At 42.3% G+C, this 18,468-nt stretch overlaps 1 protein-coding gene across 1 annotated transcript; it reads left to right on the top strand.

Moving 5' to 3' along the window:
- Positions 1-11,927: 11,927 nt before the first annotated feature.
- Positions 11,928-13,707, top strand: LOC111559184 (Y-box-binding protein 3-like). Its single transcript, XM_045051684.1, has one exon. It carries the CDS (start codon positions 12,102-12,104, stop codon positions 13,215-13,217), a length of 1,116 nt encoding a protein of 371 aa, XP_044907619.1. The 5' UTR covers positions 11,928-12,101; the 3' UTR covers positions 13,218-13,707.
- Positions 13,708-18,468: the final 4,761 nt, after the last annotated feature.

Here is an 18,468-nt window from a genome sequence, read left to right as displayed (position 1 = left end):
CCATAGAAAGGAGAATACAAATTATATTTAAGAGCATATGGAACATTCACCAAATTAAATCATAATCTTGGTTCATGAAACAAGCATTACTAGACCTTAAAACAATGGGAATTCAAAAAAAAAAAAAAAAACAAAACTATGTTCTCAGACTACGTTGAAATTAAAGTAGAAATTAATAAACAGAAAAATCTAGTAACACTTGGAATTAAACAGCACACCTCTAAGTAACCTGTGGGTCAAAAAGGCAGTCTCAATTGAAATTAGAAACTAGTTTAAACTGAACAATAATTAAAATACAAAATATCAAAGTTTGTGGGATGCAGCTAAGGCAGTGTTTGCAGAGAAAATTGTACATTTAAATGCTTAAGTTAGAAAAGAAGAAAGGACTCAAGTTAGTAACCTAAGATTCACTCCTGGGAAAGGATAAAAAGAGGAGCAAAGTGAAATCAAATCAAGCAGAAAGAAGAAAATAAGACAGAAGCCAAAATCAATGTGACTGAGACAGAAAACCAATAGAGAAAATCTATGAAACAACAAACAAAAACTTATACTTGACTTGGAAAATATTAGTAAATTGGTAACCTCTCACAAGAATGACCAACATAAAAGGTGTGAAGATATAAATATCAATATAAAGAATGAAAAAGGAGATGTTGCTACAGACTTGGAAACATTAAAACAGGATATTGCAAACAACTCGATGTTGAAAACTAGACAATTTAGGTAAAGATGCACTAATTCCTCAAAGAACAAAAACTACTAAAATGCCCCCAAGATCAAATAGATAACACGAATATCCCTATAACTGTTAAATAAATTGAACTTGTAGTCAAATACATTCTGAAAAGGAAATCTCTTGGTACTCATGATTTCATTAGGAGAAACGTCCAAACAGTTAAAGAAATAATACCTACCATATACAAACGTGCAAAAAATTGAAGGGGAAGGAATGCTTCAAAACTCCACAACTTATTTTGAGAGGCTGAAGTTACCCGGGTACTAAAACCAGATAAAGACATTACCAAAAACGTGATCTATAGTCCAATACCCCAACACCTTTAGAACATAGATGAAAAAAATTGTCAAAAGAATGTTAGGAGATCATATCCAGCACAATATTATAAATAATGATACACTATGACCAAGAGAAATATAGGCTGTTTCAATGTTTGGAAATTAATCAGTGTAATCCATCATATTAACAAATTAAAGAAGCAAAAACACACGATTATCACAATAGATGTGGGAAAAGCATTTGACAAAGTGCAACATGCATTCATGATTAAAAATTCTCATCAAAGTAGGAATTGAAGTATACTTCCTCGAACACATAAAACACATTTACAAAAAAAAAAACATGCAGCTAACATTATACTTAATGTTAAATTACTGAATTCCTGAATGCATTTTCCCTGAGATCAGAGGCAAGGTAAAGAAGTTCCTAACATTGCACTGAAAGTCTGAGTCAATGGAATAAGGCAAGACAAGAAATAAAAATGCATACAGTTTGGAAAGGAAGATGTAAAATGATTCTTACTCACAGTCAATATGATGGTCTACATAGAGAATAAAAAAGAATCTGCAAAAGAACTTCTAAAACTGATAAGGCAGTTTAACAAGGTGGCAGGATACAAGGTCAACACACCAAAATCAAACTTACTTCTATACCCTAGAAACGCCCAATTTTATGCAAAAAATGAACCTCACATGAATCTGACATGTAGAAATGAACTCAAAGTGTATCAAAGTTATAAACGTAAAACTATGAAACTTTTAGAATAAAACAGAATAAACCATAATAAATTAGGATTAGGCAAGGACTTCTTAGATGTGGTATCAAAATAATGATGTGTAAATGAAATCATTGAGAAATTGGGCAACTTTGAGATTGAAAACTTTTGTTCTACTTAAGACACTATTAAAGCAGGAAAGAATAAGCTTCAGCCTAGAAGAAAATATTTGCAAACCAAATATCTGCAACAGGATTTGTATACAGAACATGTAAGGGAATCTCAAACCTCCTCAGTAAGTAAACAAACAACCTAGTCTGCTGTAAAGCGAGCAACAGACACGGTAATTTCAACCAAGATGATATAAGGATGGCACATAAGCACACGAACCGTGTTCAACATCATTAACTATTAAGAACATGCAAACAAAATTAGCCAACCCACACCTAGTTGAATGACTAAAACCACACACACACACACACACACACACACACACACACACCGTATATCATTCTCAAAGTGACAAAATTATACTAATGGAGAATACATCAGTGGTTGCTGGCGGTTGGGCCCAAGGTGGTGGTGATGGAACAGTTGTGTATCCTCGTTGTGGTGATGGTTACACTAATCTATACATTTGTTAAAATTCATAAGCCAAAGGGAAAATAAAACAAATTTTACAGTGTGATAATTTTATAAAACTAAAACTTAAAAACCTATGCGCACACACACACACACACCACACACACACACACACACGATATACCAGTACACACCAATTAGAATGGCTATAGTTAGATGTGCTGATTTTATCAAGTGCCGGTAGGGATGTAGAACTTGAAAACACCACTGGCATAAAATGTAAAATGTTACAACTACATTGGAAAACGTTTTTGGCAGTGTTTTAATCAATTTAAGCTGCCGCAACAAAATACCACAGACTGAGTGGCTTATAGGCAACAGGAATGCAGTTGTTACAGTTCTGAAGGCTAGGCTGTCCAACATCAAGGAGCCAGCATGGTCACCTTTTGGCAAGAGCCTTCTTCCTGGTTTGTGCCGGGTGCCTTCTCACTGTATTCTCACTTGGTGAAAGGGGTGAGCTCGTTCTCTGGAGCCTCTTTGACAAGGACATTAGTGCCATTTTTGAGGGCTCTACCATCATGACCGAGTTACCACCTAAAAGTGCCCCCCCCCAAATACCACCACCTTGGGCATTAGGATTTCAACATGTGAATATCGGGGGGACACAAACATTTAGACAGGCAGTTTCTTTAAAATATTACACATACACTTGTCATATGATCTGGTCATTCTAGACCTAAGAAATTGCCCATGTGAAAGGAAAGCATATGTATACGAGTGTCCAGAGCAGCTTTATTTGGAAAAAAAAAAAAAAAAAACAATGAAACATTCCTAATGTCCATCAACACATGAATTGATGGAAATTAAAAAAAACAAGAAAAGTGGTATTTCCATATAATGGAATGCTCCTAGCAATAAAAAGAAATTAACTATTGATACACACTACAACACCAATGGATTTCAACATGGTGAGTGTAAGAAGCCAGAAAAAAAAATGAGTATATACATTATTATTCAATTTATTTAAAATTCCAGAAAATGCAAACTAATGTATATTCACAAAAAGCAGATCAGTGGCTGCCTGGGGACTGGAAAGAGTGAGGAGAGGCAGGACCCAGGGATTATAAAGGAGAAGGAGCAGGAAATTCATCACATGGAAATGTCACATCAAAATTTGTGTGTGTGTGTGTGTGTGTGTGTGTGTGTGTGTGTGTGTAAGGAAAAGGCAATAAATAGGATTACATGGAGTGCCTCCAGGTTGCTGGCAAGATCCTAGTCCTTAAGGAGGGGGCAGTGATCACACATTCTGCCATATTAATGTACAAATGAGAAAATAAATTAGTTTTATATATGCTTCTATATTTGTGAGACATTTAAGAAAATATATGTAAACACCGTAATAAAGGCCACTGTCCAAGTTCCTCTCTGCTTCTCCCTGTGAGTGACCTCATGTGGCCCTGTGTGGTGTGCCATGCCTTCCATCCTCTGAGGGACTAGGAGTAATAAACTCTTCTTTCAAAGGCAGTTCTCTCCCTTTCTGTCATTTTACCATACCTGATTAAAGCTAATCCTGGGTACATGTTAAAACAGAAGGCTGGCAAGTCCAAAACCTGTAGGGTGGGCTGTCAGGCTGGAGACCAAGGGAGAGCTGATGCTGCAGAATCCCTCCTGATCAGGGGGAGGTCTGTTCAGGCCTTCAGCTAATTACATGATACCCATATGTATTAAGGGGGACAATATGATTCACTCAAAGTCCACCTATTTAAATGTTAAATCTCATTCAGAATACCTTCATAGAAACATCCAGAACAAAGTTTGACCACATATGTGGACACAGTGGCCCAACCAAGTTGACACATAAAATTAACCATCACAAGTCCACCTCTGGTCATCTTGGTACCCATATGCATCCCCTTAAACTGTACTTAATCTTCAAATAAAGACAGTAACAAGGTCATACTTCTACCTATCATGATACAATTATCCTGCGTACAAACAAAAACACACTATCCCTTTCACCACAAGAGGATGCAAAGTCATTAAGAGATGTTTACTCTCTCTCTGATATCCTCTAACTTAACTACTATGATGCAAATTTGACAATGCTTAAATTATATATCAGTTCAATGTATCTTATGTCATAAGATAAGAGGATAACGGAAGAAAAAGTTATTAGACAGGTATAAATGCAGGAACATATTTCTAACAAAACAAGGAAGAAATACTCATAACAATTAATGTTTCCCTTTCTGTAACTAGCCACGTGGCCATAGCTGGTATTCACAACTACCTTCTTTTACTACTCATTCCACATTTCCTTTGTCCTCAGCAAGCACCTCAGCTGGCCATGGTTCTTTATCTGGTAGGGTATCCCAGGCCTTCATTCCTGAAGGACCTGGACCATTAGTAGTCCTTCCTGAATTTGGTTGTTGTAGTTTTCCATTGAGCTTAATTACAGGACATGTTATTACTAAGGGAGGCCTTAAGGGGCCTCCTGTATTCTAGACATACTCTTCCATGCCTCTCTTGTGGAGTGACAGTCCAATTTCCACTTGGTGGTCAGGATCAATAACTTCAGTCAGCACACTAATTCCCTTCTTTGCCTGCTGATTGAGGGGCATGGAGAGCCTAAAGTGGCTGGGTGGCAGTCTTATTTTCCAATTCAGTGCAATCATTATTGTGTCTCTTGGTGGAGGTGTTCCTCCCTTTGGAACAAAGACCTCTATCCAGGCCAGTGGAGCATAAGGTCATGGGGACAGGAAGCCAACTTTGTGCTAGTGGATCACTAGGGTGTGACAATGAGTGGTCCAACTCCCATTTACACCCTTTGATTCTTGGACCTGTGAACCCTGGCTATGGCAGAAATAGCACCATACGTTGGATGGTGAATCAGAGCATATACAGCCTCCTGGAGAGCCTTGCCCCAGCCCTGCAAGGTATCGCCACCTAGCTGGTGCTGTAACTGGGGTCTTCAAAAGTCCTTTCTTAAGAGGACCTGACCTCCCCTATATTCAAGAGGTTCTGTGTCTATAAACTGGCTCAAGTCTGGGAATTAGTTGAGGGGATGTGACTATTTTTATTTCCAAGTTAGACTTTTGTTCATTTGACCTAGAATTTTTGTGGCTATACAGATCAAAGTAAGTATTTAGTAGGCTTCCTAAATGTTTCTCTTCTAGGAACATCATGATCAACTAGCCAATGCTATAGGCCCCTGGAAGCCAGACTATTCTAATTCCTGCTTTGACTATGCTGTCCATTATGGTAATCATGTCCACCTTACCTTTGGAGGTTGAGTGATGCCACTTGGCCCTTGCCACCCAGGAATACAATTACTCCCATTGCCTTTAGGTTCCTCTACTCAGTAGCAGCGATTCTCACTGTAAGTTCTGGTCTACAGATAAGAGTGATGTCCCAGCAGGCCCCTAAAGGTGAGGTAAAAAAGTGTAACCCACGGGAAGGTGTGCTCTTCAAGGGTGGAGTTCTTCAAGGATGCTGGGGCTCCCCTCAAAAATGCATTTCTCACAGTCGTGGTGAAGGGTGTGCCCTGCAGACCCTCCCAGGGTAGGTGAGTAGGTCTTAAATGACAAATCTACTCCAACATTCAAACATCCCTAAGACTTTAAATCCTTTCTTCTACAGTAAACCAAGGGCAGGGCTTGCATTTCTAGCTCACTTACTGCAGACTACACTTTGGATCACGTGTTAACCAACCAAAGTTTCAGAGCCCTTTCTAACTTTCTGTGCTGCAACATTAAATGAAGCATCTCTGCTTAGTGGGCCCATGTCAATAAATTCACCCTAATCCAAGGATATGTTCCTTACACCATTACCCCACATCCTTAATATCCATTCCCACACATGTCTCCCTATTTCTGTCTGTATGAATTAGAAAAAAATCTAGTAGCTCTTTTGGAGTGCAGTACACCTTCTCATGGGCTACACGTTTTACCTCACCTTTAGGGGCCTGTTGGGACTTGAGTCTTGTTATAGATGTAGAAGCAGAGAGAGGTGGTCGGTGGGAGGGTCCTCAGGGCATCATCAGTGTCTTTCAAGGAAACGTCCTCAGGCATTATGTTTTCCATTATACTTTCTTCAGGCAATGCAGGGCTAATCTCTCCTCACTGGGGATGGACAGGCGGCTTCTACTAGTAACAATGACTCATGATGTTAAGGACTCAATGTTCCCAGTTTCATTACTGGTCTTCCCCCATGTTCCCAATCCCATCTTTAGGATCCCATTGCTTCCCAACTGATGCCTACACTTTAATGGTGGATGTGCAGTGAGGTTTGGAATTCAAGTTCCATTGTAATTCAGCCATTGGATGAGACTCTCATCTCAGCCCTGTGGCTCCAGGAGCTAAGGGGTCTCTTTCAGGGTAGATATAGAAACTTTCAGGCCAGACATAGAAGCTTTCAGGTCATTTATGAAGTGTTTGAGTGAGGAATTTGAATCTCTGAGCTCATTCTTTTCTTTTTCCCACTTTGTCCAGTGACATTAGGAACAACCAGCAATTCCCATTGTACTCCTTAGTTTCACAAAAAAATATTTTAATGTATCATGTACATGCCCTCTCATATCCCTGCCTTGTATGAGTATTTGATTAGGAGTATGCAATAGTGATATTTTGTGCATCTCTATTGCCACATCAGGCCATAGACTATGAGTGTGCTCTTTACTATTGGAAATAGAGTTATTAGTGCCTTTAAATATAATCAAATTAGAGAACCAACTCCAGAACCCCACAACCAATTCAGAAAACTCATCCTTAACATTCTGTTCTTTAGAAAAAGAGAAAGAGAGAGAGAGACAGAGATTCTGTTCTTTAGAGCCAGTTCTGGTATCAAAATCTGCATGAGTCAGGGTTCTGCAGAGAAAAAGAACCAATAGGATGCAGTGTGTGTGTGTGTGTGTGTGTGTGTGTGTGTGTGTGTGTAGAGACAGACAGACAGACAGACAGAGATACAGAGAGAAACAGAGACAGAGAGACAGAGAAATTTATTTCAAGGAACTGGCTCGTGATTACGGAGACTGGTAAATCCATAGCCTGCAGGATTGGCTGACAAACTAGAGACCCACATAAGAACCAATGTTGCAGCTCAAGTCTAAAGGCCATCTGCTGCAGAACTGCCTGTTGCTCAGGAGAGGTCAGTCTTTTGCTCTGTTCAGGATTTCACCTGATTGGATGAGGCCCACCCACATTATAGAGGGCAATTTGCTTTGTTCAAAATTCACGGATTTAAAAGTTATTCTCATCCAAAAAAACACTCTCACAAAATCATCCATAATAATGTTTGACCACATATCTGGGCACCATGACCCAGCCAAACTGGGTCACATAAAATTAACCATTATGCTTTATCATTTCTGTCCTTCTTTCACTCTGTCTTCCTTTATTTTTAACACATGGCAAAATGTTCACAGCTGTTGGTTTACACATATTTTTTTTTCACATTTTAGGCATTTATATTTCCTTCTTACATGCCAGAAGACTGCATTTCAGAGAAGTGAGGTGATTTTCTCAAGGCCAAACAGTCAATATTTGGCCATCCCAGGAATCAAACCCAGATCTTCTGACTTAAGATTCATGGCTCTTTCTAATGATTTTAGTTCCCAAAACCTCAGCTGAGAGTGCACTGAAAATTGCAACACTGCCCATATTTTAAACCACTTATTGACATCCATAGTATCTCTGGAGTCACCTTGGTTTCTGTGATGTACCATTTGCAGGATGTGGGGCAAGGGTGGGCATTCTCAGTGCCATACTCTAGATTACTTTTTATTATTTCTGGATGTATTATATTACCTTTATGTTGCCTTGGACAGATAGCAGCACTCAAGAGACAGTGGAGTTGATGGTGTGGTTCTGGAAGGAGTAAGATGGATAGGGTTCTCTTTTCCATTTAGCGCATTTACCTTTTGAACAGGAAGTGCCAGTGAGTCAGTCCAGTAATGGCTGGGGCATTATTATTAAGCCTCCGCTCCTTAGGCTGCCACCTTATTTATTCTTCACAGTAGATAATGTTATCACCTTTTACAATGGGCCTGGATGGACTCTGCTGTCTCAGGTTCAGCACCATTTTGTGGCTGAAACAGCAAACAAAGTTTTTTATTTTTATTTTTTTAAAAGATTGTATTTTTAGATGATAAGCCTCTTAAATGTTAATGAATCAGATGGTATACCTTAAGCCTGAATTACCCTCTATTTCATTGACAGCTTTTTAATAATAGGAATTAAATTATATGCTTCACAGGATGGGTGGAGAGAGGTGCAGAATAAATAGACAGAACCTTGGGAATTCAAGCTGGTGCAGCCACTCTGGAGAACAGTGTGGAGGTTCCTCAAAAAACTAAAAATAGAACTACCCTATGACCCAGCAATTGCACTACTAAGCATTTATCCACAGGATACAGGTGTGCTGTTTCGAAGGGACACATGCACCCCCATGTTTCTAGCAGCACTATCAACAATAGCCAAAGTATGGAAAGAGCCTAAATGTCCACCAATGGATGAATGGATAAAGATGGTGTGATATATGGATAGATAGATAGATAGATAGATAGATAGATAGATATAGATAGATATGTATATATAGATATATAGATATGTATATGTGTGTATATATATATATATATATGTATACACATACACACACACACACACACACACACACATATATATATTGGAGTATTACTCGGCAATCAAAAACAATGAAATCTTGTCATTTGCAACTACGTGGATGGAACTGGAGGGTATTATGCTAAGTGAAATTAGTCAGTCAGAGAAAGACAAAAATCACATGACTTCACTCATATGAGGACTTTAAGAGACAAAACGGGTGAACATAAAGGAAGGGAAACAAGAATAATATAAAAACAGGGAGGGGACAAAACAGAAGAGACTCATAAATATGGAGAACAAACTGAGGGTTTCTGGAGGGGTTGTGGGAGGGGGGATGGGCTAAATGGGCAAGGGGCATCAAGGAATCTACTCCTGAAATCATTGTTTCACTATATGCTAACTAATTTGGATGTAAATTTTAAAAAATAAAAAATAAAATTAAAAACAAATAGAACCTGATGATTTCAATGAAAATAATACAATGGTCTCAACAAATTAAACCTTAAAGTTGAATTAATTAATTCATACCATATTAATTTGTTTTTTTACAAAACCTTTATTCTTGCATAAAATACCTACAAACCAGGAAAGTTTAATAGAGTTCCATGATGGCTCCAAGGCACTATCCTGTATATCACGATAACAACAACAGGAGATTCAAGAGGGCATACTCAGTTCGAGCCAGTGAATCTCATTGGCATCTTTGTGCCTGGCGCTGTGCTAGTGACTGTAAGGAATTCAAGGATGTAACCACTTTGAGGCAGGGGGGAGGGGGAAGGTATAAATTTCATCCACAAGCACACATTTCGGGTGGCCCTTTAGGCAGCCAGTGTTGTTCCAGGCACCATGGTACTCAGAGAAGAAATTTAAAGTGTTCACTCTTTAGTGAGATTTAGTGAGCTTAGAATCTAGTTGGGACTAATAGTGAGACATAAAGCCTTATGCATCAGGGAAGAAGTAGAGTAGCCATTAATTGTTGGGCTGTAAGTGCAACTAGGTTTCCAAGAACGATATTGAGGTGGACTGGTGCATTTGGAAAGGGGGTGGGAGAGGATTGCAAAATGGAGGCTCAGAGGGCAGATAGGATTTATACAGACAGAGGAGAGGAGAGAAGGTATTCCTAGGAGAATGAGGAGAAAAGTGAACATGGGCACAGAGATGGGAATGAGCATGGCAAATGTGGGAAAGAGCAAGAAGAGCTCTCAGGACATGAAAGGAAGAAATGTTGGCAATATCATAGAACTGGCTTCATGGAGCCATGGAGTGCACAGTGGACTAAGAACCAGAGGGCCTGAATTCCCAAAGGTATTATCCTGGTTCTGTACTTACTACATGGGTGGCCTTGGTTAGGTCAGGTAAATGTTTTGTGCCCTGGTGCCCTGATTTACTCATGGTCACGTGAGGATACTGACAGTAGCCTGCTGCTCTCTCATGCTTGTTGCAAAAACCACAAGAGATGATGCCTGAAGAAGTGTTTTTTAAATAGAAAAATTAAAATGAGGTCCCCTTCTTCCACTTTATATTACACCAGCATGGTGAAGAAACGGCTCCTGAGTCTGCAGTAGGGTTTGTTTTCTAGTCAGCTTCAGGCAGAAGGTTACTGCATGTGGGGACAGGGGGTGCTTCTTAGTTGACATGAAGGCAATTTTTGCCCCTGTAGAGGCCCAGGCCTGGAAGCCTCAACCCAGGGGAGACAGATCATCCATGCAAGAGGTGTTTCTTGGGTTCTCTGCTGGGTTGTATGACCTCTCTGAAAGAGGTCCCTGTTCTCTGACATCAGTTGAAGGAAGTCACAAAACTGTACACAAAGGCCAATGAGGTGTGGTGGAAAAAGACCTGGACCTGGAATGAAATCTGTTTGCCCCATACTAAACATGTGAACTTAAGCAAGCAGCTTGCTATCTCTGGGCCCTGGTTCCCTCATCCGTCAAATTGAAGTAAAAACAACACTGCTCCACTTCCTTATAGAGTGGGTTATTGCAGGGGTCAAATGCACAACACATGAGAGGTTTCTGTAAACTCTAAAGTGGTAGGCCAACTTGGCTTATTTTTATTTTTCTTATTAATGAATGTAAACAGTTTTCTGACCAGTTGCTATCTACTATTTTGGCCTGCTCTATCATCACATCTGAAAGGTTATACTTCAAGACAGCTAGTTGTACCTTACCACAGTATTAGCACTGCAGTTAGGCTGAATTCTTAGGGTTCCTGTATAATTAAACCAGAACTCCAACTTAGGATACAGATCACAGAGTCATAAACCATTTGAGGGTGGGAGAAAGTTTGGATCTGCAGTTAAAACACAAGGGCAAATTCACTCAGCTCTATTTTACTCCACATGACCATTTGCTTTATGTGGGCAAGAACACAGAGCTCAACAGCGTTTTCAGAATATTCTAGTTAACAAAAGTGTTCCCACTCACCTTCACTACTCTACAACCCTAACACTAGTCTGGATAAACCTGCACTAGTTTAGTGTCCTCTCAGTACTAGCATTCTAGCGCTGGCAGGCTTCCCCTATCTCTCCGCAGGAAAACAAAGAAAAGAAAAGAAAACAAACAACCCACAGTGGGCTTCTTTGATTGGGTCTTAATTTCATGTGGTTGCCATTTTGTCTCACCTTTACACAAAATGCCTCACCCACATATAGAGCACACAAGGAGTTGGAAGAGGACCAGGGTTTTGTGGGAGTATTTGGAGAGTGCCCTTAAGAAGGCTGGGAATATCTCCAACCAAGGGAGAGAGATGGAAAGTGGGTCATCTCTTCACATCCACTCAAGCAAGCAAGAGGGTCTTCAAGAAGACCACTGCCTAGAGCTTCAAATGAGCCCCCTCTCCATGAGGGACCAAGAGGCACCTGGAGCACAAGGCAGAGCACATCTGCCCCGCCCCCCAGCCCAAGCGCCTTCTCCTAAGTGGGTGACCCCCATTGAGACGTCACCGCCCGCGGCAGCCACTGTTTGGTCCGTGTCCTGTTGCCCCAGGAGACGACGTAGGCCTTTCCAAGAGTCTCAGAGCGAAGCCAGAGAGTCCTTGGCCCCGACCGACGACCCTTCCAAAGTGAGGCTCCTGCCTCCAGACCTAGCCCCTCCCCACCCCACCCCACCCCCAATCGCCCAGGACCAGATTTCCCTCAAGTTCTCAGAGAAAGGAGAGCAAGGACGGCCTCATGAGTGAGGTGGGAGAGGTCACCCGCACAGAGGTGACCGTCTCAGTACCCCCTCAAGCCGCGCAGAAACTCCTGGTTTCCTTGGGAGGTGGAGATCTTCCCCGGGCTCCAGTGGCTGGCAACCTCGGCGGAGACGCGATCCCCAAGACCACCGCGGCAGGAGGCGCCAAGGGAAAGGTGCCCAAAAAGGTCATCGCCAAGAGGGTGCGAGGCTCCGTCAAGTGGTTTAACGTGAAGAACGGGTACGGTTTCATCAGCAGGCATGATACCCAAGAAGATGTGTTCGTTCACCAGACGGCCATCACCCGGAACAACCCTCACAAGTACCAACGCAGCGTGGGCGACGGCGAGATGGTCGAGTTTGATGTGGTGCAGGGCGAGCGGGGCACCGAGGCCGCTAACGTGACCGGGCCAGCGGGTGCCCCAGTGCAGGGCAGTCGCTACGCTGCCAACCGCCCCCGCTTCTGCAGGGGCTTCTACATCTGCCGCCGTGGGCCACCCCTGCACGGTCCCAGGGGCGCTGAGGAAGACGTCGACGAAGGTGAGGCCAGTGGCGAAGGCTTCACCAAGGCCCAGGGCCAGAGGCGCCGCCTGCCCGGCGGACCCCAAGACCAAAAGCTGCAGCGCTTTCCGCCCTTCCGCAGGGCCTGGGCCCTGTCTCGCGGCCCTTCGATCCTCGCTCCCACCAGCGGCCCGCGGCCTGCCCACCTGCCCGCGTCTGCCCCAGCCTCAAGGCCCGAGTGCGCCCCTCGGCGGGGGCCCGGCCCCAGCTACCTGCTGAGTCGCCCTAGGGCTCGAGGCATCACTCCTGGTCCAAGACCCTCAGCAGGCATTTCTGAGGAGCTGGAGGCGGAAGACAAGGAAAGCGGGCGTGACGACGGAGGGCCGAAGCAGAAGCCCCCACCACGCTACGGATCCCGCCGCCCCAACAACCCACGCCACCGCCCGCAGCAGGTGCCCGGTGCCCAGGGCCAGGTCAACGTGGGAGGAGAAGGCAAGACCGGGAAGGGCCCTGCGGAAACACCCGTTTCGGTTGCTGTGGCCAAGAAGAACAGCGCCGCTGAGGAGGAGGACACATTGGTCACTGATGTCCCCTCTGCCACCCAGGCCAAGTAACAACAGCCTGGCTCCCTCCCCGGGGACTCCCTGGCCTGGGCTGCAGGGGATTCCCCCTTGAGGAGATGATGTCCTTTAAAGCAACACAGCCCAAACATCCACCTTGACTGTTAGATTTGTGCCCTTTTGAGAAAAATACACGCCTCTTCCCCAAGGTTTGAGGATAAACTACAAGATCTATATATTTCTGAATTCCCTTTTATCATCTGTGTTGGTAATTTCTGTACACACACACACACACACACACACACACACACACGCCCCATGTCATACTCATGCACACACCTCTGAATTTATTCTTTTAAAAGATCTGACCAGAACCACAGCTATTATTCTGTGTCACCAGGGGAATTAGTTGATGGACTAACAAAAATTACTTTTATTTTTAATACAAAAACAAAGATGATCTGATATTGAATATTATCTTACATCGCTGTGTGATATTGCCTGAATGGTCATTTTTTCAATAAATCATTTCATGTTGCTTTTATCTATTATTGCTGTTGTCTGATTTAAAACAAAACACTCGTCAGCACAGAATTGTATTGAACCACTCCTTTCAGTGCTTTTTCGGAACCAGTTTTAGCAAACATCATACCTGTTGTTCGTTCTTTTTACAAGTCATGAATTTAAGGCTAATTGTGGACTTGTGGGAGGCGAGGGTTGAACATCTCAAGGATGTTCTAAAAGATTAGAATACACAGACAGGGAAGAAGTGTCCCCATCACATCCTCTTCCTCTGCCATTTGAGCAATAAATCTGGAGGGTGGGCCCAACTACCCACATTTACTGCTTAGGTGTTTATTCTATGACGCAAAACTCAAAGAGCTGGACAAAACACCAAAAAAAAAAAAAAAAAAAAAAAAAGAGGCTCTCTGGAAGCACAATTTGCCTCTATTTTTCAATGGATTCGATCTAATACCATTTTCACGAGGGGTTAGGGGTGTGTGGTGGAAATGGAAAGATACTGGTCAAAGGGTAAAATCTTTCAGTTATAAGATGACTAAGTTCTGGGGACCTAATGCACAACATGATGACTATAGTTAACAGTACTGTGTTGTATACCTGAAAGTTGCTGAGAGTAGAGCTTTAATGTTCTCACCATGACAGCAACAAAAGGATAATTATGTGAAGTGAATAACGTGTTAATTAACCTTATTGTTGTAAATGTTTCACGATATATGCATGCATCAAATTATCCCATTGTACAACTTAATGTATACAATATTATATGTCAACTACATGTCAATAAAGCTAGGAAAAAAACTGAAGAAAATTAAAAAAGAAAACAAGGATGGAAGCAGGTTTAATTTCTGTCATGCATACTTCTGGAACTGAAGAGAAACATGTAGTCCATGTTTTCCATGTGTGCTTCCTGATTTGAGTCCATCCAGGGGGGCTGTGCAAGATTCCTGGGAGGCTGGGCAGGTAAAGCTCAGCCTGCATCAGCCACTTTCCCATCAGATAGAGAGGCTCCAACCGGGACTGTCATCCCTATCCTGGTTTTCCTTTGAATATACAGTGGGATTGGTGGGTGGGTAGGAGGCAGGGTTGGGGGAGGGGCGTGGGCAATTAATAAATTTGAAACTAATATGATAGAGAAAAGATAGGATAAAATAGGCAGAGAGGGAAAGGTTAGGACCTGAGGTCCCTGGGTGGGGAAAAACACATATTTTGACACAACACTAGGAGCATTTGACTACAGCAAACCCCTAGGGCATAAGGCTCCTCTTAAGAATGTAACAGACACCACCTACTCCCCCTCAGGTTCCCCTTAGGAATTTGACAATCAAAATACCTAACTGAAATAAGTAAACCATAACACTTATGTCATACGAGGGACAGTATGACCATAGTCTAACTCCTCACACAGTGGAATCCAGACAATCAGGAATGGACAACCCAGCACCAAGAGTTATCAAGCCAATAAGGGTAGGACATAAGAAGGAACAAGGGGGAGGGGATGGAGGACGGGTGGGCAACAGAACCTTATGAAACAAAGGCCCTTGCCTATAGTCAGGGCATTCACTTTCAAATCCCCCCTCTCTGCAAAGAAAGCTTTCATACTCCTCTTACTTTCTAATCTTATACTCTAATAAACGTTTGCCTGCTGCTCATTTTCTTTGGTGTTCACCTCTTCATTCTTCGAAGCGGAGAGATGACAAACCACGGGTATTGAGGTAAAGAATCCTACAACATTTCTTGGGGGCTCACCTGGGATACCCAACGTCTTCTAACCTTAAGTAAAGAGCAGCCACGGCTCCCTCTTTTTTTTTTTTTTCTTTCTATCCTAAATAAAACTCTCAAACCAAACAATGGTCACTGGTCAGCCAGTTAAGAGCAAATAGTGTGGCTGCCATTCCCAAGTCTCGGGTGACAGGCTCCTTTGGTCTCCTCCCAGCTGATCTCTCAAAGTAGTTGGGAGCATCGGTGTGGTGGAGCCCCAGTTTCCTTCCGAGATGAACCCCCAGATGCACGGGACTCAGGGGAGGCTGAATAGCAACGGATGGGTCCTGACCAAGGCTACTCTTTGGTGGACGCCTAAAGGCTATCTGCAAAACCTGATCCCTGACTTCCCGTTTGGGTATCTGGTAGAATTCTCCTCTTTCTGTCTTGGTCAGCCTCTCCCTTTGGGAAATGAGTGGAAAAGCCCAGGACTGATCCCTCGTATATCCTCCTAGGAGTGATCTGGGTGACTTCCATAGGGGTCCTACTCACAGGTTTCCCAACTGCAGTAGAAGGTGGCTCTCTACTTGCTTCCATATCTGACACTCTGGCGTGGCTCACCTCCCAGGTCCTCCCCACCCCCCCTTTTTTTTAACCTTTCAATTTCAAACGTCTTTTGTGGAGTGGAAAGCAGGACTTACTTCAACAACTTCTGGGTTCACCACCCTCCTCCTGCCCCTGATGCCCAGGTGGGGGGCGGGCGGGAGTGGGGATTGGAGAGAAGACACATGGCAAGCTCCCACAAGATGCAGATGATAATTAGAACTAACTGTCTTCGGTTGGTGTCCCTTGGGACAGGGACTTTAAGGAATATTCCCAAGCAGCTGCCAAAACTCCTTTTCTTTTGGGGAACTTCCCTATCTTCTCTGGCCAGATGTGACTTCCCACTTCCACTTGTTGGTGGAAAAAAAAAAAAAATCTGCATCTGCTTGTCTGTCAGAGATGACAGAATTTAGGATTTTAGGACCCAGAGACCTTTTTCTCTGCCCTCTGGTCTTTTATTGGCCTCCAGGCTTCTAGGCCACACCTCACCTCTTATGCCTTCCCCTCCCTCCTCCTGTTTTTCTGCACCACCTTGGGTGTGGACTGCATACCTGGCTCCTATACCTTCTGGGTGCCTCCAGTACCATGAGCTCCTCTTCCTCTCCTTTCTGTAAAGGAGCAAAGAGTACCCCCTTAGACTTACACTGCTTACTTCAGATTTCCTCACTGGTGCCCCAGATAAAAATGGACAATGGTGAACAAATTGATTGACTTTTAAATGGACACAGATGGAACATATTCAGTATTTAAACTAATTTAAGTGTGTTGGTTTAATTAAGATAGACATATCTTTAGAGTTATCAGCATTAAATATAAAACTTTTTTCTACCTAGGTTCACTGAAGGTCAAATAAGCTTGTGTTATCTCTGTGGCAATTTGTCAGCAAAAAGGTGACTTAAAATGATGGTTACTTTTGTCTGTCTCAAAGTTTTCATGGGTAATTGTTAGGATAGCTTTCAGGGTCTTTGATAGCCTGAAACTTTAAAGTTTTTCTTGGATGATAAACTGGATTAAATTCATTGGACACTCAGGCCTTTTCCAAATCAGATGGAATGCTGAAGCATTACTTACTAAACATAGGTGTGTGCTTTTGACTTATTGCAGAGAAACTAAGGATAGTTGGGTCTGTTGGAAAACAGGCTTTGTGCTTAATTAATTCATAAGTTTGCCATTTAAGGAATTCTGATGTGACAGACAAATCACAATTGGTTAGTACTTACTTTTCACTGGAGACTAAGGTTTCTAAGAGTTAAAATTCTGCTAAATGTAGTTAAAACTGATGTAAATAAGAAAAGTGACTCTGTGTATAGAAAAGTAGATGTTGTAAGAAGGATGTAAGAAAAGAAGTGGAATTACTTTTTTGTTGAAGATATATATATATATATATATATATATATATATATATATATATTTGTCCTAAATGAGACTGTTTTTTTGTTTTTGTTTTTGTTTTTGTTTTGTTTTGTTTTTTTGTTTTGTTTTGTTTTGTTTTTTTTGAGAGAAATGGCTTGGGACAAAATCTGAATGCAAAGAAAAGTTATAGAAAGTTTGTTAAGGGAAGTCTTTGAAAAGCAATTTTATGTGTGGTCAGGATGGACTAAGGTTAAAATGAATGTATTTTAAAAGTACACTGGTATAAGATTAAAATTCTGCTTTTACTCTCTCTTAAAAAGACAAAGTTATCTTGGATTGGTGGTCTGCTTTGGATTGAAAAAAAAAGGGGGCAGGAAACAAAGATTTTTTTCCCCTCTTTTGTCTGCCTCAAAATATGGAAAGAACTATAATTTTAACCAAAAGGACAGGACAGCACGCCATTTTGCATTGTTTTGCTCAAGCCTTCATTGAAATTGCCCCCCCCCCTTGGGGTGCCTGGGTGGCTCAGTTGGTTAAGCTTACAACTTCAGCTTAGGTCATGATCTCACGGTTTGTGAGTTCGAGCCCCACGTCGGAGTCTGTGCTGACAGCTCAGAGCCTGGAGCCTGCTTTGGATTCTCTGTCTCCCTTTTTCTCTGTTCTTCCCTGCTCATTCTCTGTTTCTGTCTCTCTCCTTCAAAAATAAATAAGCATTAAAAACATTTTTTTTTTAAAGAAAGAAATTGCCCCTCTTTTGATCCAAAGGCTGGGGAGATGGTGGCAACGTCCTTGATGCCAGCCTCCAAATGCTCCACATTTGTATTGTTTCTGCAGGGAAGAGGAATGGATGCCTGTACCATATGAGGGATGGACCGCTACGACATATGAAGGGCTTTTGCCAGGATACACGGGAACAATTTTGCTACATTTAGCCTAATGTATGCCGATTTGTAACAACCTAGAGACTTTAAAATGGACACCCACATGGCTGGAACATATTTATATGGGCATTGCTGGAAAAGGCAGAGGAATAGACTGGGACTTTGGCCCTTTCAGCCCCCCTCAAGGGCCGATGATCAATATGTAAATGACTGTCCAGCCAAAGTAAAGCTAGTGCATCCCTCCACAA

This window comes from Felis catus (assembly GCF_018350175.1).
Source record: "Felis catus isolate Fca126 chromosome X unlocalized genomic scaffold, F.catus_Fca126_mat1.0 chrX_random_Un_scaffold_89, whole genome shotgun sequence".
In the NCBI taxonomy this organism is placed as follows: domain Eukaryota; kingdom Metazoa; phylum Chordata; class Mammalia; order Carnivora; family Felidae; genus Felis; species Felis catus.
The sequence above is the reverse complement of the archived record's forward strand: the minus strand, read 5'-3'. Positions and strand labels throughout refer to the sequence as shown.

Coding starts and splice junctions, on each gene's coding strand:
- LOC111559184 (XM_045051684.1), top strand. CDS start 12,102: ATGAGTGAGGTGGGAGAGGTCACCCGCACAGAGGTGACCGTCTCAGTA.